Source organism: Perca fluviatilis, chromosome 18 (assembly GCF_010015445.1).
Source record: "Perca fluviatilis chromosome 18, GENO_Pfluv_1.0, whole genome shotgun sequence".
Taxonomy (NCBI): Eukaryota; Metazoa; Chordata; class Actinopteri; order Perciformes; family Percidae; genus Perca; species Perca fluviatilis.
Window position 1 is genome coordinate 18,261,440 of NC_053129.1, and position 22,262 is coordinate 18,283,701.

Sequence of the window (22,262 nt, forward strand, 5' to 3'; positions counted from 1 at the left end):
TGCTGGTCGGGCTTGCTAGCCCAGCTAAGGGAACTAACATACAAATCGCCACTGCCAAGCCTCCTACTTGCCAACACCAGATCGATTGCACACAAAATGGATGAGCTACAAATACACATGGAACTGCTGGGTGATGATCATCAAAGAAGCCTGACTGAACACACAGCAGCTAGCAGCAAGCAGGGCGAGCTAGCTACCGGCAGGATCGAGACAGGGTAGGTGAATTTAAACAAGGTCTCAGTTGAAAACACATCTTGTTGTCACATAAGGGCGCTGTTCATGTTGCACAGAGATTTTAATTGCATTTTGTGTCTGTTAAGAGGCACAAAGACACTCTAAAACTTGCCCCAACAACTGTCGTTTTAGCTAAGTGGAAGCTTGTAGACGTAGCTGCTCTGTGTTGACCGCACGGATTCGGGCCTTTTTTTTCTTCTATCGACTGTACTCTCATATTTATAGCGATCAAGATTAACATAAAAATTAGCAGGAATTCTCCTTTAATACTTACATATACCATAAAATGCAAATATTTAAAGATGGTTTTACACCAGGCCAAAGGGAGTCTATTAACCTTGGGAGGAAGACTGACAGTGATTCAACGAGACGGTTTCAAAGCAAACACTGCTTCTGTGCGGTGTTGAGCCGCAGCTGAGGCTTCATATAACAGCAAAACATGAATAAATAAATATGATCAACAGTTATTTGTATTTCTACCTTAAGTAGATTTAATGAATCACTTCGTATTCACATTTTGCACATGCCAACAGTGAACTTTGCATCGGGTTCTCACTGATTGCCTTGATAGTAGCAGCATAAAAATGCTAACTGCTTGCTTCACTACAGCATTGACAAACAAATAAACCGTTAACGTATCTGACAACTATAAGAGCTACACTGCTGCTACTAAAATCCGATGTACCCAAACGTGACACAAGAACAAGAATAATTGTCTAAAGCTGTGCTAGCAGCACATAGAGGCTGCAATTTTCACAACGGCCAGTACAATAGTCTTGAAGGGAATAAACATTCACCACAACCATGTTGAGCTGGAGGGATCATTCTTGACCGTGAAAACAGTTTGACAAAAAGAAATGATGACAATTATAAAAATTCTCGGCAAAAAGGTCCAACTTGTTTGCGTAAAGATCTTTTTGTCAAACAACATAACCATGATTGTTAAACCAGTATTGGGACTAAAATCAAATTTGTCCTGAGGGTGGCGCTAAAGGTACTAGGAGGCCATACCGTTGCAATGCATGAATGTCATCAGCAAATTTAGCTACAATCCTCTTATGACACATCTGTGTGCACATGGACATTTGGCCTGACAGTGGTGCCAAAGGAAAGGTCAGGTGGTCAGCAAAATGAATAGAATCATCCTTTGGGAACCATGACTATCCCCTCAAAATGTGCCAACTTTTATGGCCAGCCTTGTTCCATTGGTTTGCATTGTTGGTTATAACACAAAACAACACATTCACAATGTAAAATACTTCCTAACGCAACATAACTACAACATTGCCATTCAAGACAATTTTGAGATGAGAATGACAGTAATATTTGTGGAAAAAAGTCTGACACTACATCTGCATCAAAATATTCTGTGTCCACCATGAATTGTGATTGACTCACCTGCTACAAACTTTATTTCAGCACATTCTCAATTGACGGTGAGAAAATGACATTTCATTGCTAAAGTTAAAGTGCTTATTTACAATATGACCAAAATAAAAGACTCAAAACTATTACCGGCAGTGACTGCGTTTTATAATCCAGCAATGGGCTGCAGAGTGCTCACTCAGCAGTTCAGGATACAAACACACATGCACACAGTATTTACATTATCAACATATAAAGTCTCTTTTGGTGTCGCCCATAAAACATATTTTAGTTGACAAACTAGACGTCTGTTTGTCTCCTATTTCCTCCTCTTGTCTTCTTTGCCTTTTGAATTTGGAAGGCAACCAGCTAATAAACAACTAAATAGCCTCAGTGGGGTTTTCTCCCTAAACAAAGAGCAGGTAGAGGTATCTGGACACAGCACCACCAGCCCATCTGCTCATGTATAAAGCAACATTTAGGATTCTTGCAGGAAAACTGCACTGGAATCCACAAGTAAAAAATTAAAGATGCATGAATGACACTGTCGTCATCATGAAACAATACAATACACATAAAAGGCTGCATCAAGAAATTGCTCACGTATATTTGTTTAGACAATGCTTTATCAAATGCTGATTCATTTCACATTCAACCATCCTGGGAATAGGTCATTTCACCTTGAGAGATCAAGCATTTCATTTAAATGCAACAGATGGATTTTATGAAATGCATTTGTGTGATGCTTTAAACAGAGCTTTTTAGACATGTCCATGTGTTAATGCGATCACTGAGCAAATTCAGCTGTTGTCAGATTTCATGAAATATTGTGTCACTAATGATTGTACGAGTGTATTTGTGTGTGTGTGCTTGTGTGTGTATTTGTGCAAAGGGGAAAGAGCAGGAAACACGAAGGACATGAGGAGCAAGAAGCCAAAACACCAGAAATTCCAGACCCAGTGTGCTTCTGGATAACAGCACCACAACGTATTTACAGTAAGCTAAAATCAGTGTTAATGTTTGAACTGTACTACGAGTCTCCCAGTGTGTGGTAAATCCAGGGCAGCACCATCATTTAATCCTCTGCTCGGTGCTTGGCTGCTCAGTGAAGCATACTATTACTGTATTTCCTGAGCATTACACATACCACAGGCACTTTTTAAAGTCAATGTAACGTAAATTCAATTTGAACTCAAGTGCACGTTTTCCTGGAAACATTATTCTCCCACATTAGCGCCCAGTGAGTTTGTATGTAATGTGTGGAAATCCCATTAATATAGGCAGACTGACGAGAGCCTGAAGGACAGCCTGATTCCAGCCTGATTCCCTCAGAGCTATCTTAAGTGCACGCGGCACTGGTGTGATCTGAATGCCAATGGCATTAGCAGAGCAGCGTGCCCGTTTGAAAACCAACATCAAGAAAGGATAAATGAAGGGCTGAATTGAGTGTGATTATTATGTCTGCTCTTTCTAACCAAATGTCAATGTTGAAAAGACAAACCAAACACTGTGGTAGAGAAAAAAAGGTAATCTCAAACTTTGATTACTTCTTTTTGCTGAAACTTGAAGCCAAATCTTATTGAGCTATAGGAGAAAAATAAAATAGATTATTTCTATTCTTTGTCTTCATTCAGATGGATCAGCACCCAAAGACCCTCTGCACCCCTGGAATCCCAGTGTTCAATTTGGCACACAAGACTGGCTTGATATTTGTGACCCTGACCCTCGCTATTTCTCGACGTGCTTCTTTTGGCTGCCTGGTTTTGATTAAGAGTCCCTGCTTGGATAAGGACACAGCTGGGGTCTTGATTCTCACTTTCCTTCTGCTGACCTCCCTCCATTACCAACCAGAGAGGCCCAGAGCGATAGAGGATGCAGTGGATACAAGTGGGAAACACCTCGGCAACACTATTTCCTGTTAACCATCTTGTTGTGGTTTTAGAAACCTCTCGTAGATTACAAACCATTTTCATTCCATGTAAATCAATTTATTTCAAATAAGAATTGATACCTTAAATAAAGTTTCAAGACACTAATTACCATTAAATTCTTGAAACCAGTCTGCTGGAAACAGCTTTATCACTGTACTTGATAAGATGGAGATTTTTACCAATGATGATGAAAGGATGTGACAGAAATCTTTTTCTTGTCAAATACTAGATACTCTCACCTCTTCAGGCCTCTAAAATACTTTAAATAAAACAATCTGATAGGGAAAACTGCTTATAACAAACATAGCATGATGCATTGACCTGCACCTTTGTAATAATAATAGTTGACTTTTTTCCTACAGTCGATGGAATCAAACTTGTCCATGCCCTCCTCTCTGATACAGTACAGCTCCTCAAATCCTATTCATGTACAGTACATGTATGGAAAAGATCAAACGTATTAAAATCGTAAAAAAAGATTAACGTGTCCAACCTTAATCAAACCTCAGCAAGGGAATCTCCAACTGTGACTTACATATAACAGACTTATATCTATATCTAGTACATTGTTGCCTAAAGGTCTCTTATCACTTTTCTAACAATATTCTTAACTTCATGGATATTTGCAAGGAAAGGGGAAGACGATGATAAAAAATAGAACCAAAAAAAGGGATTAGCAAGAGCCTTAAGAAAGAAAGGAAAAAAGAAGAAAAAAAAACACTGCAGAAGTGAAAACAACTTTAAGACGTGCTTCCCGCTGAAGAGTTTTACTCTGCTATTTGAGATTTGTTCGGCTTGACCGTGGCAAATAAACACCAAGAATTCTTAAATGTTGTTTCTTTAAAGTTATTTTCTGTCCTGCTTTGATTTCTCCTTTTTACTACTAGGACAACAGCAAGCTAAGTGGCCAGAGGCCTTTATTACTGACACTATCACATCAAACAAACAACAAGAGTGGGTGAAACCATAGGACTGTGCACTAGACCTATGCCAGTGGGGGGGATAGAGGGTGTTTACAAGGAAGAAAACAAGGTTTTCAGTAAAAAAAGCTAATCTTTCACTGTTAAACTGGTGGAAGCTAGTAAAACCAGGCCAAAACTTCTAACAGTGGCAGAACACAACTAATTGAGTGCAGCTGAAATGTAGCTTGCATACAACATTCATGCAAATATTTTGTTATCTGTTTTATTGCTATAAAGCAATAATGCTGTGCAAAATGTGGTTAATAATAGTATTGCTTTTTTGTGTTATGTTGCTTTGTAATACTAAATCGTGGATGTTGTCATTGTATTGTTGCATCAATGTTTTGTTTCTTCCTGTTGCACTGCATGTCTTGTGCATTCTGTTGCTTTTGCTGTCATTTTGGCATTTTATTTTCTTATGTTTTGTATTTCTTAACCTAAGACTTTATTGGTTTTTGAACATTTTGCCAAAGTACTGCAGTTGACAATTAGCATGCTGGCTAACACAGTTAGATAAATGTTGATGTGCATTGTCCTTATAAAGTATATTCTATAGTAAGAAGATGATGTGGTGACTGCTATACAAAGTTATAGGTATGTGAATGATACTACTGGGTACTAAAACCATCAGGTGCCAGCTTTCAATACTTTCATTTCCAGATGAAGAAATATTCCATCACAGAAACCGCTTTCATCACCATTCCTAATCATTGCTGTCAAAGCTACTTTAAATTGGCAAACCATGCAAGGTATGCAATCACATGCACAGCTAAAGGCTAATTCCATGGCAGGAAGTCCAACTAAAAGCACCAGTAATAGGCACATAAAGGCATCACATAATATGCATGAGGTGGACAGCATGAACATCTGTATAGTCAGAGACAATCCAATACAATGCTGCCTTTGTGATGATTAATCTTTGCCGAAATTGTGTCTTCAGTATTTCCATACTGCATTACATATGTATTGTACTCCTGTTTGTGTTACAGGAGTACAATACATAAGGTCTGCTGACCAGCTACTCTTTGTTCTCAAAAATAGAGGAGATCAAGCATTTTCAGTCGTGGCCCCAAGGCTGTGGAATGAATTGCCTCTGCATGTCAGATTGGCCCCCAGCCTTCACATTTTTAAATCACAACTTAAAACTCACTTTTATTCATTGGCCTTTAAACCTGCTTGAGAGTTGTATTCTGCATTTTCCAGTTTGTTACTTGTTTTAAATGTTTGTTTTTGTTACTTGTTTATAATCTGTTTGAAATCATGTCAATGTCCAGCACTTTGGTCAACCTGGTTGTTTTAAATGTGATTTACAAATAAAGTTGGATTGGCTTGGATTGGATTTTCCTTGGTTTATACATCTTGCTTCAGGCAACAATGGTGATAATGCTGTTACTGAACATCAAAACATTAATATTAGCTAACTGGACCCCGTTCGTCTGCATTTCTCCACAGCAGTACAGAATGACGAAAAATAAAAATCCTAATAACTTTCTCTACTTTCTCCAAGGTGATGTATCTTGTTTGAATTTCGAATGGGTAACTAATACTCAACGTTCTTTGTGTAAACAAAACATCACTGCTCTACATGCATGTTTTATTTAAAATGTAAATACAATATTTCTAGGTTTAACAAATTATGTTTATTTTGTCAAGCAATTATGCTAATTAATGAAGGAACATAGGATGAATTATACTTTCCATTTAGAAAATTTTAATGAGGCTCAAAAATAACTGATCTTTAATATGGTCATTTTAAAAACAGTGGCCAGAGAATCCTTCTGCTCCAAGACAGTGCCTCCTTAATCTGAGAACAGGTTAGACTAAGACCACAATAATGCGGACTAAACACTAAACCACACCTTATACTCAGTGATAGACCCACTTATGAATTAGGGCCTACTGACATGAAAAACTAGTTCTTTTGAAATGAGTAATCTGGAAAAACAAGTACAATATCTCCTAAGCTACATAAATCAATTAAAGAATCACAGGGAAAACTATTACAAGGAGTCAACAGTGCATTATCTCCCTTGAATTTAGCGATCAGTGAGCAGAACTGTGCTTTTAATGATATTGCAGTTAAATAGTCAACGGAAATTCTAAAATACGTGAAGTCGTATGGATGTAGAACACAATTTCACAGTTTGAAGTTTTACGTTACTTCCAAATATATGTGTATGTTCCATATGGAGACAAACACATCAGGCAAAATGGAAAAAGATATAATAATAAAGGAATTATTTCTACTGTTTGTGCTAAAATCTTACAAGCTTCATGTCTTCCAGTGACACTTTGCTGCATGTCGTATCCTCTCTCTCTCTCCCCATTTGCATGTCAGCACTATCTAATAAATAATGCATAAAAAGCCCAATATTCATATCTATCATTGCATTTACATGTAATATTGTTTTGTAGCCTTTCGGGTAAGTGGTGACATAACTGTAAGATGATAGTCAGCTTCCATTATGTAGTCATTTATTCTGTCCTCTAAGGTCTCTAAGAAGTATACAAACTGGATAATTATGTTTGCCTAATTCAATTTTGTCTTGCCTTCTAACCAGTTATGTTATATTTATCCAGGGATATTTAATTATATTAACCCTAAGCTAGGATAACTAGGATGTAAAAGAACACTGTCTTTGATATGTGCAGACAGTTGTATTTCCATTGGTCCAAATCAGTGTCATTCTGATTGATTGGTGTTCACAATATCCTCAGGCTGAATCATTTTCTGCTGCTTGACTTATATAATGAGGTCTGGATGGAGGTCTGCGTTTTCTTTTTCTAGGTGGCATCTGCTGTGAAACACTTAACAAAGCCCAGACAGCTTGTGCAGAACCAAGTGCCCTTTGGCTGCACCAGGGATGCAACTTATAGCCTTTCAGTTTCCACCAACAAGATTTGCAGCGCTAAGTAAGGCCAAGTGTGCAGTTTGCAGAGGGCAAGATGGCACTTTTGATATCTCTGTGACCTGTGGCCCTCTTGATAATGGGGTGGGATTAGAAGAGACCAGTATCACACAGTAGTAGTGGGTGTGTTAGGGGCTTAAATCAATCATAACCAATCACAGCTAATCTTGTTCCTTTGAAAGCACTGCTCTTTCTACCATAACATACTGACAATTCGGTAATGCAGCATCAGCAGAGTCCCGTCCAACTTTTTTAAAGAGCAAACTCATATTTCTTTTCCAGGAAGTGCAATGTCATCATACAGCACCTCAAATTTAAATATCTAATAATAAAAGAAAACATACCACGTGTCAGAGTCTCTTTTTCTAAGGCCAGTCACAAATAACATAATAATCCACAATATAGCCAGTTTCAGTGCACCTAGAGGATATCATTACCTCCAACAGCTGCACAGCAGAATCTGTGTAAAATACAAACACAAAAAAGTTGGTTTGGCTATCTTACAACATCCTGATGCTGGCTGCACAAGATTTAATCGAGGCAAGACAGTGGAACAGTGTGGCTTTAGGGAGTCAATCTACTGAGGGTCTTCATAAAGCATACAAACTGTTGTGGACAGATGCCAGTAAGAATTACAAAACAATCTACAATGTAATCTGATTTACTGGCACATTTCACATTGTTGGGAGTAAAACTGTATTTTGCTGGCTGTCTATCTAGATATGTCCACTGACTGAATAATGTATAATCAGAGTGAAACAGGCAGAAGACTTTTATTTTTTTTAAAGGAACTATAATTAGTAGCTAAATATAATTTTTAATTCCTTTTTTGTGTCAACGGTACTTTACTGATTCACTTGCTGACCTGAAACATGTACATATGTATGTATGTATTTCCTCTCATGCAGAGTGTACATGGCATGACAGAATGTAAATGTGTATCGGCTGGCCATTGACTGCTTTGTGCTGCGTTCGAGTGCAACTTCATGAGTGGGCCTTTGTAGGTGCTTGTTATTTGAGGTAAGTCTGGTGTGTCAGGGCCCTAAGAAAGATAATATGTCACTGTTACAGAATATCCATTGGCAGCAGCCCTACATTTCAAAGAAAATTTCAAGTGACACAATTTGACATGTTATAGATTTAAAAAGTGAATGTTATCACAAATCCCTGCCTGTTACTCCCAAAGCTCCCCAAGCTGAACTCTGAAAGGGAACATGGATAAAGTGGCAGAGCAGACTGGTTCCGAGGACTAGGAGAAGCCTGAACTGTGTTGGTCTCCCAGAGTGGATTAGCAGAGTTTATCAGCACCAGCACACTGCGGCACTCATTGCTTACGCACTGCTGTGGATACAGTAAGTGGCTGCAGAGAGCACTGAGTCCTTGGCCTTGGTCAATAACAGCCCACGGGGTACACAAGGTGCTGGTCAATTAGAAAACGCTGAAACAGTTTCTTGGTCAATATATTCACGGTCACAGTCTAAGCTACTATGTATTTTGTAAAACACTCCAGTGGACTGTTGTGTGAAATCATATTTTTCTTTCATTTGGAATTAAAGACGATATAGTAGACAATGTTGTTACAAATATGGACGAATTCTATTGCATATATTGAGCAAGACAAAACATTAATTTCCTGAATATCAGACATATTTTGAAAAATAGCATAAAATAATTTATAATGTCTTGGATACTGAAATGTTGTAAAAGGTGATGATTATTCAGCTTTAATCATCAGAATGTGTCACATAAGACAATTCCTCTGCATCACAAAAGCAAATCACTGTTATGGTATGTATCTGCCAAACAAATCACTTTGAGGCTTTAAAGGACATTTAGTTCAATAATCCATTTCCCCTCCATAAAAAAAAAAATCCATACGCAGTTATAAATGACTGGATTTTCTACCTGTTGTAGAATTCAAACAGCTATCTTTAAAATATTTTCTCCTATCCACGTAATGGAAGCTTCTGCATTTCAGGAAACATTCATTGCAGAAGTCAAGGATTTTGTGGTCAGTTATGTGAAATGGTTTACATTGAGAAAGAAAAAAATGCTCCCATATGGTGCCTTTTTTCCTAACTGGAGCATCTTGGACATGCCACATGCATGTCTAAACACGACAGAGTGCTTTTAACACTGTGATGTTTGACACAACCATCTGCTCTGCTGCAATATGACGGTAACGTGTGTGACTCAAGTGTTGTTGTCAAGTCTTTTTCAAGATTCTTTGAAATGTTAGAGTAAGATATGCAAATAATACAATAAAAATAGGAAATTATGTAAAAAGATTGTAGATGCTGTAAAGTATTGCTTTTCAATGAAATGGGTTATTCCGTTTAGGTTACGAGAGGGCTTATAAAAACACTAGTTGTGATTTTGTAAACTAGATCTCTAGATATCTGAGCTTGCACCACATGGGTCCAAACAACGCTAAGGATGCAGGATGACAAAGGGTAACATTTTCCAAAAGATTAGTCAACATGTCAGTCCATATGAATCATGTTTAGTCCTGGTTCTTTAGTTAAAAAAAATAAAATAAAAAACAGAAGTAAAAGGCTACAATGCAACATTTTTATCTGGACCAAACTAACCAAACTACAGATGAGAAAGCTTCGCACAATAAATTCATTGAACTAAATCAAAACGTACGAACCAGAGAAAGCTTCAGAGGGGATTGTAAACTACCACATAGGAAAAGTACCTTTGGGCAGTCAGCTTTCTCCTATCGAGCAGCACGTACATAACCTGGAACACTATACCCATAGAAATAAGGAACATTACATCTCTCAACTCTTACTAGGTTTCTGGACTATCAAACATGCTGTCATAATCTGATGGTAGTTATGTAATTGTGTTTATGAATCTGTGCTTATGTGCTTTTGGCTGTGCTTATGTGTGTATGTGCTCTGATCTGCTTGTATGTTTTCTTTTAATGTCATCAACCTGCCAGGGACTGCAGATTAAAATTAGCCTGTATGGCTAAATCTGCCACATTTACATGTTGGACTCAAATGCTCATATAAATAAATAAACCTAAATGCAACATGAGGTGAAGATGATATGAACAAAAAGTTGTTTAATTGCATATCCTAATTCAAAGTTGGGTGAGTTATGTGATTATTAAAGTGTGTCCTTTCACCACAACAGCCAGACACTGTGATGACACATGCCTATATCAGATTATCCATGATTTAAAATGTGTTTAATCCTCTTCTTAGATAAGTTAAATGTGCCAGATACCGGTCAATGTTGTTATGTCTCGGTTGTCGATTAGAGGTTGATAAAAATCATAGATCTCTTCCATGCCCTTCAGCCTCTGGTTTAACACTTTTCTGGAGTAGGTATCAAAAATCAATTCAAATTATTGCTGATCTGGATAACTGGATGCCAACAGCAGTAGATTTGTACCTCCAAGATTAAGAATTCATAAAATAATTTCTTTTCAGTGAACCCACCTGCCTGTGGCACTATTCCAGAATCATGTGCATAATCTTTTTCAGATTATTTTGCCGTCTATTATTCTGCATTTAAGAGACAAGGACATCTGTGCAGGGAGGGGGAGAGGAAATGAAAAACACCCAATTTATCCCTGGTGTTAAAAAGCACTCTGTGGATGTAGCAATGCTAACAAAACAAACACTGCTTGGTCATTGGATGAGAAATGGTTTCAACTCTATTTTATTTTAAATGGTGAACATTTGTAGCTTTTCTAAAATCATGGTCATTTTATCAACTGGGTTGTGCAGCTGCTGTGACCTGTGGCTCCTTCAACGTGGATGATAGCATGCAACAATAAGTGGTGAAGCTAGTAAAAGACAAACTTAATCAATTTTACAAACACAAGATCAGCAACCATATCACAAGAAGAAGGTTGCGGATATTTTGAAATCCTCAGAGTATGTTTTTTTTCTTTTCCAATACCAAAGTTATTTAATTCATGCACATTGTAACTATGGCACGATTACAGACAGGAAGAGATCATGGTTATGGCAACTATGGTAAAGCACTTGGTTAAATATGCATATTAACTACAGGTCTTTACAAATTACAAACTATGGTCTCCTGCATGAAAGTCAGACATGTTACAACCTTACTTTTCACCTCCCTACATGAAGTGCATGCTACTTCCTACTTCAGATGTAAATTGTGCGCTACAGAATCGTTCTATGTGGGCACAATTCATAGCAATACTTGGCTGAGATAAGACACCCTTGTTGCTTTTTAAGGCACACTCTTTAATACCCGGTGTACTGTAAATGTGATAAAAGCTTGTTGGCCTTCTTGCTTCAACCCTAAAACACTGATTGCGTAACTTCAAATAAGCCACCTGGATACCTTGGCAGATGGTCATAATTGACAGATTGGTTTAGGAGTTCAAATGCTAAAATAATAAGTTTAAAGAATCAGTATTTAGTATTACTAGTCATTTTTCATTTAGCTGCAAGTAAAAACTAAATGTTCTAAATTAAGTTTCACTATTCAGAGTTAGATACAGTATGAAGTGAGAACTACACAACCTTTCAAGTACTCTGTTTTTAAGAATGCATTTCAAAAAATCAAATACAATTAAACCACATTATCGGAGCCAACTCTACAACTTTACAGGGCATTCTTAATCCGTCACTACTGTACACGGTCTTGGTATGGAAGTCATAATATCTACTGGGAAAAAGAGCTTGGTGTTGTTTTTTCACATACATTACTTAAGTACAGTACATACTTCAGACATATTTTAATGGGACCATTCCTAGAATAAATAGGAAATGTATATCCAACGTGGTCATAAAAAGACATTCCACCTATTCTAACCCTCATGCTTCCTCTGTCCCCCACCAGACCCTACAGATGTGAAGTAGATTATTCCCCCTATACCCCTCCTTTTGCCAGCCCCTCTTTCCACTGCAAAGAAAGAAATCATTCAGCCTTTTCTGCTAACATCCCCCTCTCCTACCTTCCCCTCCCAACAGCAGACAGGGGCTCACAGACGACCACACTCTCCAGCCAATCCCTAATTGTGTGTGCGTGTGTCTGCATTTTTTTTCCTCACATGAAGAAGGAAACCGAGTGAGCATTTGTTCTCTGAGCCTGTGTCTGGTAGTGCTGATCCTTTTGAATGGTTTGCTTGACTGAAAAAGTGAAGGTGGCAGAATTTAGCTGTGAAAAATTACTGGAGTTTGGTAAGTTTGGTTTTTGGATTTGGAACTTGACTTATAAAGTATATTGGAAGGCTAGGGTTTTTTCATCTGGCACGTCATAACTTGAACTTACAAACAGCCTACTATTACATTTTTTTATGGCATTTATATGTATAATATACAGATCATTTAATTATTGTTTGGTTTTAGAATACTGTTACTGATGTGGTTGCTTTAGAGCTGAAACGTATGTGAGGGAAATAGAGAAGTTACCTTTTTTCTATGTCAGATGGTATGTGCAGCCAGTACATGTTGATATAATGTGTGTGTATACAGTATGTATACAGTAGGTGTGTGTTTGCAAATGTATCTCTATCTATCTCTTGGATTATTATGCTGCCAAGTATGTCTCCAGTTTACATGATTACCTGTCATTTCTGTAAATGGTATTAACACTGAACCTGTGAGGCCTCTCTATGCCGTACTGGCTTATTGCCAAAGACCTTGTTGTCATAACAACATTGAAGCAGTTGAGTGTTGTGACACCTGTGAAACACACCTGTTCAGGCTTTGACAAGAGGGGCCACAGGGTTGAGCTGCAGATCAGATTAGCTCTGACCCACATCTTAGGCTGTTGCCAGGGATCTGTATCAAATCAAAGGTGCACTTTGAAAACTAAAAAGGCTGGAAAACAGAGATGTCATTGGTAAATATATCACAACCATGCACTAGTCATGAAGTGAGAACTACACACCCTTTACCACAACCCTTACCACAACAAATACTAACTATTTTAAAAAACTATTTTGATAATCAAAGAATCGCTTAAGTCATTCTAAAGGCAATTATGCCAAACATCCTCTTGTTCCAGCTCCTGAACTGTTGAAAGATTTGCAGCTTCTGATCATGAATTAAATAGCTTTTAGTTTTGGATAGTTCGTCGTTCAAAACAAGCAGTGTTGGGCAACTTACTTCCAAAATTTAATACATTATGTATTACTAGTTACTGTCATTTGGGAGCAATTAGTTATATTACAATATTACTGTCTCTGAATTGTAATGCTTTACACTACTTTTGACCTACCGTGCGTTCATGGACATCGGAAAAACATTTTTCCGAGTGAAAACGTCACCATTCACGTAACGTCCTGTGGGAATCAGAGGTGGGAAACTCGGGCTGGATTTTGATAACCGAGTTTCCCAGTTGGTGACGCGTTGTTGATAACTGACGTTTGATGGAGGCGACTTTGGTTCACTGAACATATTTTAATGACAATAAACTGTTTATTGTGGACAAATGCCTCTGCCAAGAAACATACACAGACATAATATGTTTCAAATTATTCATAAATAGGCCTATGTATAAAAAATAAACACATTATCCGTGTCTTTTCCCGTTCGTTGTCCTCCAGATAACACAAACAAACACCTGGCGATGTGCTGTTTGGATGCTCGTATAAGAAAACAGCAGCAAATCTTTTGTTATTGTGGCCTCCATGTTTTCACACACCTGATGCTCTCGGCTACGGCGGTTGGTGGCAGTCATGCAAAAAGTTGTTATGCCAAATGCCAATATAACAGAAGAAGAAGAACACGCATCCCGACCATGTGAACGCTGCCAGTCGGAAAAACAACGTAACCAGGGGGCGGTGCCTGTTATTCCAAGGTGGCATGAATGCAGCATTACTTTCACCAAAATAACCACAGATTTATGACTTGGCAGTTAGCTTGGTGAGCTTAGTCTCATCTTCATCCAATTTAATACATGCCAATTTATTTTTATTCATAATATTTCGTATTGTTAATCTGAAACTTTACTAAAGTTATAAAATAATTAGTGAAGTAAAACCTACCATAGGCCCACTTGACTGAATCGTAGTGGAGCAGAAGTATAAAGTAGGAGAAAATGTTGAAACGTGAAAATTGAAGTCACGTTAATTCCCGTAATGTTTATATCTGCCAGTTGCTTGGAGACACCGCTGTACTCACTGACGTACAGTTACCTGTTGGGACACAGATGTCGTCACTGGTTCTGGCTCTGACCACAGTGACGGGACAATAATAAATCTATCTATAAATTGCAGGAACGTCTTTCTGTCTGGGTGTGTGGGTGTTAAGCGCATATCTCTCGAACCTTTAGTCCAATGGATTTCAAACTTGACAGGTGTCTTGCTACGGGCACGAGTAAGTACAGTGCCAATTTTGACGTTGTATGGATTAGAAATGTAAAAGATATCGTTAAATATATATAGGTAAAAGAAGCACACATTGGCTTTTGCAGCTCTAGCCGCTGGCCACTCCCCCTCTCACCCTGAGGACCAGAGACAGAGAGTAGCAGAGCTTTGGCAGCTAAAATGTGGCATACACCTCAGACCCACAAAAATGTGCAAAGTTGCACTACTTTGGACTGTCTTTGACTTTGACTTGAAATAAACAAACGACAATTCCCGAATTTAAGGACGTATCAGAATCCCACACACCCAAGGCACAACCACACAAGTGCAGACAGAGCGTGATCCCACTTATAGGCAGGCTATTTATCTTATAAAGCGAGATGTATCTGTATATATGTGTGTCCGTGTTTGGGGGGAAGGTAACCTGCACATCAGCAGACACCACATGCAGAACGCTTTAGAACAGCGGTGGGGACTCTTTTCCTGCTATTGTATTAAATTGCTGTGAGCTGACAGAACATAACATAGCCTAATCTTGGAGATTATTCCTTCACATAGCAGTGCAATGCAAGAAAATCTCAGAGTTGAACCAGGCAGATACATCTGTTTTCATCAGACTCACCCTGGGTCGGGTTAATTAAGTCGCCAAAATAACTCCGTGAATCATCCCCTACTTCCCCGTTAACCGTCAAGCCACTAAACCTCTGCTGAAATGTTAAATTCGTTAACGATCCGAAACAAAACCTCTCTCTCTCTCTCTGCACACACACACACGCGCGCACACACGGTCCGGTTCTGGTGGTTGATGAACGCATGTGCTGATTAGCGCTCATAACAGACCGGGTGGGTAGCGCACTGCCAATGAGTCCATGACACTAATGTCTGATTACTGTCTGATATTTTGTGATTACATTCTGAATCTGCAGTGTTCTCTGTCAGGTAAATACAGTAGTACAACGTCTTCCTAGCCTACACTGTAAGTCAGTAGTAGGCTATACAGTGGAGTTGCATATTAAGTGGTCTGGGGTCCTTCTATAAGTCATTTTGGGGTACAAATTGGTTTTGATGAATTCTTCAAGCAGCAATACCACAGGCCAAGCAATCGCCCAATAAGTTAATATACAGCCAAATATTATATAAATATCAACATATTGTGATTTGAATATATAAATTCTTAGTCGGGGACACCCCTAGATCAGAAACAAGAACTGAAATATCCTAATGGTGTTCTGAGCGTTTGGCTGGGAACTCCTTTCCCTCTGCAGGCGAGCTTCTGCTATTTTAAGCCAAAAGAAAAGTCAGCCTATAAAAGCCACTTTACAATGACAGATCCTTCACAGTGAAGCCAAAAAAGGTCACTACAGGCCACAGAGAGTCTAACACAGACAGTTTCAACTAAACCATAAAATGCCAGCGTGGAAATTGTGCAGACATTTTCCAAAGACAAAGACAACTGCTCCTGCCAATCTGTGACACAGAGAGGAGTATGTGTGCTTATAGTTAGCAGGCCTTTTAGAGACTGAAATAATGTCACTAAATGTCCTTTGACTTGTGCCTTTTACTGCTGCGATGCTAATAGAACACAGAGACAATAAAGTTATATTTTAAAGGTGAATTATATTTCCATTTGGCTGCATTCTCCCATTAGGCTGAAAGTGTTGTCACTCTATGCCATAAGATATTGATTTATATAAACCCAAACAAGTGCAGTAAAAGTACAGAGCAATAAAAAGATTTGGACATGCTGTTCTGCAGCTCTCCAATTAGAAGATGTAGACACCATTCAACATTAGAGTGTTTTTTGCCCTCACCTTATGACAAGTGTGCTTTCTGAATCTTACTAGCCCATTTCAAAGTAAGTTCAACACGAAATATAGACTTATTAAAAGTGTTTTTCCAAATATTTGAATACTTGAGGGTAAACGCTATGGTGGGTTGAAGGACAAAGAATGACTTGTCACAGTGAAGCAGCAGATATCTATAATAGTACAAAGATGTTTGTAAATGTTCATGACGTCAACAATATCTGAAATATTCAACCTGAAATGAGCACATTTATTACTCTGACGTGATGATGCAAAGCTCCTGGATTGTGTCTCTTCTTGCAGTTTGGATTGGTGTAAAGGTTTCTGTTTACTACTCTTCTAACAGCTGCTGTAACATATGTGAGGTCACCATTTAAAGTAATCAGAAACAGAGGGAGGCAGGTAGGGAGAGAGGCCAACAGTTGGTTGTTTTATGGGTTTGGGCCATACCACAACTCATCTTAAAATAAATAATTTTACGGTGTCCATTCTAGCAAGCATGACTGGGCATTAATTTAGCATTTCTCTGCAAAACAAGTCAACCAACTCAAATTTTCACTCCAGCAGTGAGAAAGTTGAGATAGTTTCAAGGCTGCTGTAAAAGTAAACTGCAGCTGAAACTAAATGTGCTCTAACAGCAGAAAGAGCTCTGCAATGCCTCTACCTCACAGGCCTGGTTTGGGTCTTTAAATATATTTCCAAATGCACAGGCGAGAAAAATGAATGGCAGCCCACAACATGATAAAGTGACAATTGTTGTTTGACTGTAACACAAGTAAACAGTAGATTTGAATTTTTTATCTTGAATTTGGGTGTCTAAATGTCAACGACCCAATTTGAAAAACCTGTTTTTGAATCTTAACTTGACTGGTTGTATTTTAACAGTTGGAAAAATACTTTTTTAAATCTTAATTTCTGAACCATTAAAAGATACTTAATGTAAAATCAAGTTTTTAAATCATTTTTCACTTTCGTTAACATTGTGAGATAGGGCATGCCTTGGCAGAGGTCTGCGCTCTCGAGTGCCCTTCTAGTTTCAGGTAGTGATGGTTTACAAAAATAATTTTTCAATGCTATACATTCAGTGGAATTTACAGTAAATTTCAACATAAGTTATTTCTTAACTTCAACATTTCTTAAATAGGTGTTCAGTTGCTAAAATCTTAATTATAAAAGCATTTATATTCCATCTCGGGTAATGTGGGTCTTGATAAAAAGAAAGACTTTCTAGGACTCCAAATATCCCTTGGTCAAACTGCCTCAAGTAGTACAGCAGCCTGCTCCTTTGAGTAAATAATATTCAGATTAGAATTTAAGCTGTGGGAATGTACCTAATAAACAGACTGTGGTTCTTTGGATTCACAGCTATTATCCCTGTTTATCTGTGACTACTGAGGGATCAGAGTGGAGAAGCTTTGATTTCAAAAGGTGATAGTGAACAAATGAGGGTCCACACTTAATATTCCCTCAATGCGCCAAAGATCTGCAGAGATATTGACTTTAAAGATGTCTTTAAACATGAATTTACATTTATTTATGTTAGAGACATTACTTTTTTGGTAATAACCACTAGAGACATTATGTGAATGAGTTCATTAACTCAAAAACAATAAAAAGGTTACAGACTTGCATGCTGTTTGAATAAAAATCATGTTAAAAGTGTATCATGTACACTATGTGGGCTAAACCAGCACCCTAAAATGTGCATTTCACTTAAAGCAATAATTTGACATTTTGGAGAAAAAAAACCTTTTTGCAGAGAGTTAGATAAGAGGACTGATATTACTCTCATATCCGTAAAATATTAAGCTACAGTCAGCAGCAAGTTAAGGTTAGCTTAGCATAAAGACGGGAAACAGGTAGCCTGGATCTGTCAGAAGATAACAAAATCCACCTACCAGGGCCTCTAAAGCTAATTTACTAACACATTATATGTTGTTTGTTTAATCTGGACAAAAAACAAAATGTAAAAACGACACATCATCGTTTCATAAGGGGTTTTGTGTTGCACTATTTCTCGTCTGGGAGCAGTAAAATTTATTGAGCTTAAAAGGTGCTGGTAGGCGGATTTTTTCTTCTGTATCTTTGGACGAAGCCTGGCTAGCTGTTTCCCTCTGTTTCCAGTCTTCATGCTAAGCTTAGATAAGCCGCTACTGGCTGTAGCCTTGCATTTATCGTGAAGACATGAGAGTATTAATCGTTCCATCTCACGCTCAACAAGAGAGCAAATAAATGTCCCAGAAGGTCTCCTTCAAAAAGCTTCCACACCTGTTGAAGTTCTCAGAAGTTTTTAACAGTCACTTACCTCCTTCTCTTTTCAGGTTACCATGTGGCATTGTTGGATGCCCTTCATCTTGGCCTGGGTATCCATGGCAACCCCAATGCTCTGCCAAAGTGGAGATTGGGGTTCAGGCTTTGACATTTACTCTGCGAGAATGGCCACCAATCACACCTTGCAGGCAGTTGGTGATGAGCCTGTGAGGATAAGAAACAATCAAGACTGGGTCACATCAGCAGCTTCACCTACGCTGCAGTATGAGCCTCAACCGGACAAGTGCTCGGTCAACTTCAGCACTGACACTGCTTCAGCTCGAAGGCTGAAGGCCCAGAAAGAGGAGCTGGCCTATCTGCAGGCCATCCAGCATGGAAACAAGGCAGTGATGGAGAACTTGGTGCAGTTTGTGGGGGCAGAGTTGGGAGATCAGAACTATGAAGATGTGATTAAGGAAAATGTCATTGGCATCCAAGAAGACCACAAGAGTTGCCATGAGGTGGTGGAGAAAGCTGAAGAAGATATGGAAAAGCAGCTGGAGGGGGAAGTGTTGGGTGCTGGGATGCAGAAGTGAGTGCAATAATCTGTTTTAAGATGTCAGGAAGAATGTGTCTGCTAAGCTTAATAAAAGGTCAAGGTTAAAATATGAAGAGAGCAGCTAATAAAAGATCAGTTCTTGTTTGTTAGCGTACTGAAGACATAAACAAATGAATGATAACAGAAATGGGAGGAATTGTGAGCGAAGATCTGTGTTCAAGTTATGGCAGACACAGGCAATCGTTTGTCTTTTATTAGAGCATAGGCGACTGCATCGATGACTGCTGTTTCAACCTGTCTGTCATAATGCACGTCAATCAAAAGAAATTAGCAAAAGTATTAATATAATGATGCAAGGCTCCTGCATTGTGTCTCTGCTTGCAGTCTAGATTGGTGTCGAGATTTCTGTTTACTACTCTTCTTACAGCTGCTGATATGTGTGGCTAACATTTGTGTGGTCATTCAAAGTAATCAGAAACAAAAACCTGTTTTTATTGTTTAAGATATTTATTATCAAGCAACCTCTCAAATGTGAGGATTAACCTTGGCCTCTGAGAAGTTGAAATGGGCATTTTGTACTATTTTATGGTGTTAAATAAACACTTAACTGAAAAGCAATTAACAGATCAATTTTTTAATGAAAATAAGCTCTGTAAGTGAATACATCTGAATCCAGTAATTCACCTGATATGCAGCAGGAAATTCGTTAGTTGAGGTAACTAACGCATACAAATTATTTTGTAAATGCTGAGTACAAAGTGTCGGACTAAAAAGCATTCACTGTGTCTACACATACAGATATTATACATATGGTATGGTGCAGCACTAAATCTATTTTTAAATGCATTTTCAAAATGACCTTTTGTTGTCTCTGTCATGCTTTGCATTATACGTCTTCCCCTTTACACAGTCTTTCCTATTACATAACCAGCTTTAACAGCAATCATATGTATGACCGCCTTATAATGTATTTAATGTCCTCAGCTACTCTTTCACTTACTCTGTCTCTCTCCACATCTTCCCTTGTTTCTTCCTTCCCTTCGCTCCTTTGTGTTTCCGGAGCAGAATCAGAGAAGAGTCCTTGGCCTTCGAAGACATGCTTCGCGCTGCAGTGGACATCGCCAACAGGCTGGAGATCTCATCGCAGTCTCTGCATGCTTCATTCACCAAGCAGCTGAAAGACATTGCCAAAATTCATCACTAAGGAAGTGTTGAAAAGACTGGTTGCCCTCATGTCATCCTCCAACTTGGTGAGGATGTATGGTATCCTGTGTGAGACCCAAAATAAGGGAAATAAACCTTCCTGCCATTTGATATTTTTAATTAATTTATCTATATATGCTTAGATTACTATGATACAAAATGTGTCAAAGTCTGCCATTATATCAACTGTAGGTATCAACGTTGTTAAAAGATGACAGGAAAGTTAAGAGAACAAAGCAAAAAAGCATTGTTGGTTTCCCTTCACCCAAGTTATAACCCCATAACTCAACCCCATAAAATAAAATATTATTTTCCATTCAGGCATTATTCATGAAATTGGGTGAGGTCAAATGTGGTAACAGTATGTGGTGCAGGTTTAAGCCAAGTTGAGTGTTAATGGATCAAACTAGAATGGCCTTCAGAGACCAAACATAATGGCTCTGTTAGTCTTCTCAAGGGGAAGCTATGGATCAGCCATCTGGTTCCAGGGTGAGGATGGAGGCCAGGATACGCTTAGGATAATATAGTGTGTTCCAACTGACATTTTTATTTTTGCAAAAAAAAAAAAAGGAGAAGACTGAAACTGGGTCTGCAATACAAACCATTGTTTTCTCTTGTGAAAAAAAACAACTATGCAATAACCTGTGTATGAGGGACAAGATATTGTTTAAAGTGCTCATATTATGCTTATTTTCAGGTTCATAATTGTATTTAGAGGTTGTACCAGAATAGGTTTATGTGGTTTAATTTTCAAAAAACACTATATTTTTGTTGTACTGCACATTGCTGCAGCTCCTCTTTTCACCCTGTGTGTTGAGCTCTCTGTTTTAGCTACAGAGTGAGACATCTCACTTCTGTTCCATCTTTGTTGGGAGTCGCACATGTGCAGTAGCTAGGTAAGGACTACTAGCCAGTCAGAAGCAGATTATGAGGGCGTGCCATGCTAGCAGCTAGGCGAGCATTATGACGTGTGTTACAAAGTGACGCACGTCTGTCTCAAAAGTAAAGGCTGGACTACAACAGAGCTGTTTGGAGCAGTTTGTGATTTCTCTGGAAGATGGTAAATCCCTTTGGGGTGGACTTTGGGCTTTTTTACTTTGTAAACCTATAATGTGCACAAAAAGATATATAACACAATACAGGAAAGGGGAAAAAGCATAATATGAGCACTTTAAGCAATTAGACAATTCCTGTGATTAGAAAGAAATAAGCAGGAAACACACCATAAGAAAAGTTGATAAAGCTCTTAAAATATAGCACCTCTGAATCTGCACGTTGTGTAAATGAATGTTTGAGATTTCACACAGAATGTAAACTTTAGGATCAGACAAGAAAAACTTCAGGCTATTGTTGTGTATCCAGGACCATTGTGATATCCTCTCTTTGACCCTGCTGGGACTCGTGAGAAAGAATGCTTTCATGTTTGAAATCATTAAATATATAATAATATGAATTTGTACAATGTATGATATGAAGTATGCTTTATCCAGTTAACAGTAACAAACAATAAATCAGCCATTGTTTGTTTGTTTGTTTTCTGAATGTGTTCATTGCCATGCTTTCACATCTTCTATTCACATCAATATCTTAGGGGGACCAAAACGTCACAAAGCATATTCACTCACCTAGTCTGCCCTCTAGCTGTCTCCCATAGAAATATCCCACGGACGTTTCAGTTGCATGTGTCACTTATTAACACATGCTTTAAATGTTCTACAAAACAAATAAACGATTA

General features: G+C 38.3%; 1 protein-coding gene across 2 annotated transcripts; it reads left to right on the forward strand.

Moving 5' to 3' along the window:
• The first annotated feature begins 12,389 nt into the window (after positions 1–12,389).
• si:ch211-142k18.1 lies at positions 12,390–21,263 on the forward strand. Of its 2 annotated transcripts, XM_039781472.1 has the most exons (3): positions 12,390–12,578; positions 18,837–19,357; positions 20,390–21,263. In XM_039781472.1, exons 2-3 carry the CDS (start codon positions 18,843–18,845, stop codon positions 20,526–20,528), a joined length of 654 nt encoding a protein of 217 aa, XP_039637406.1. In that variant the 5' UTR covers positions 12,390–12,578; positions 18,837–18,842; the 3' UTR covers positions 20,529–21,263. The 2 variants fall into 2 exon arrangements, with proteins under 2 accessions (XP_039637406.1, XP_039637407.1); XM_039781473.1 differs by lacking the exon at positions 12,390–12,578 and having other exon boundaries at positions 18,827–19,357.
• Positions 21,264–22,262: the final 999 nt, after the last annotated feature.

Excerpts from the sequence above, each read along its gene's own strand:
- si:ch211-142k18.1 (XM_039781472.1), top strand. The coding sequence starts at position 18,843 with ATGTGGCATTGTTGGATGCCCTTCATCTTGGCCTGGGTATCCATGGCA. Across the intron at positions 19,358-20,389 it reads TTGGGTGCTGGGATGCAGAA|AATCAGAGAAGAGTCCTTGG; the intron begins GTGAGTGCAATA and ends TTTCCGGAGCAG.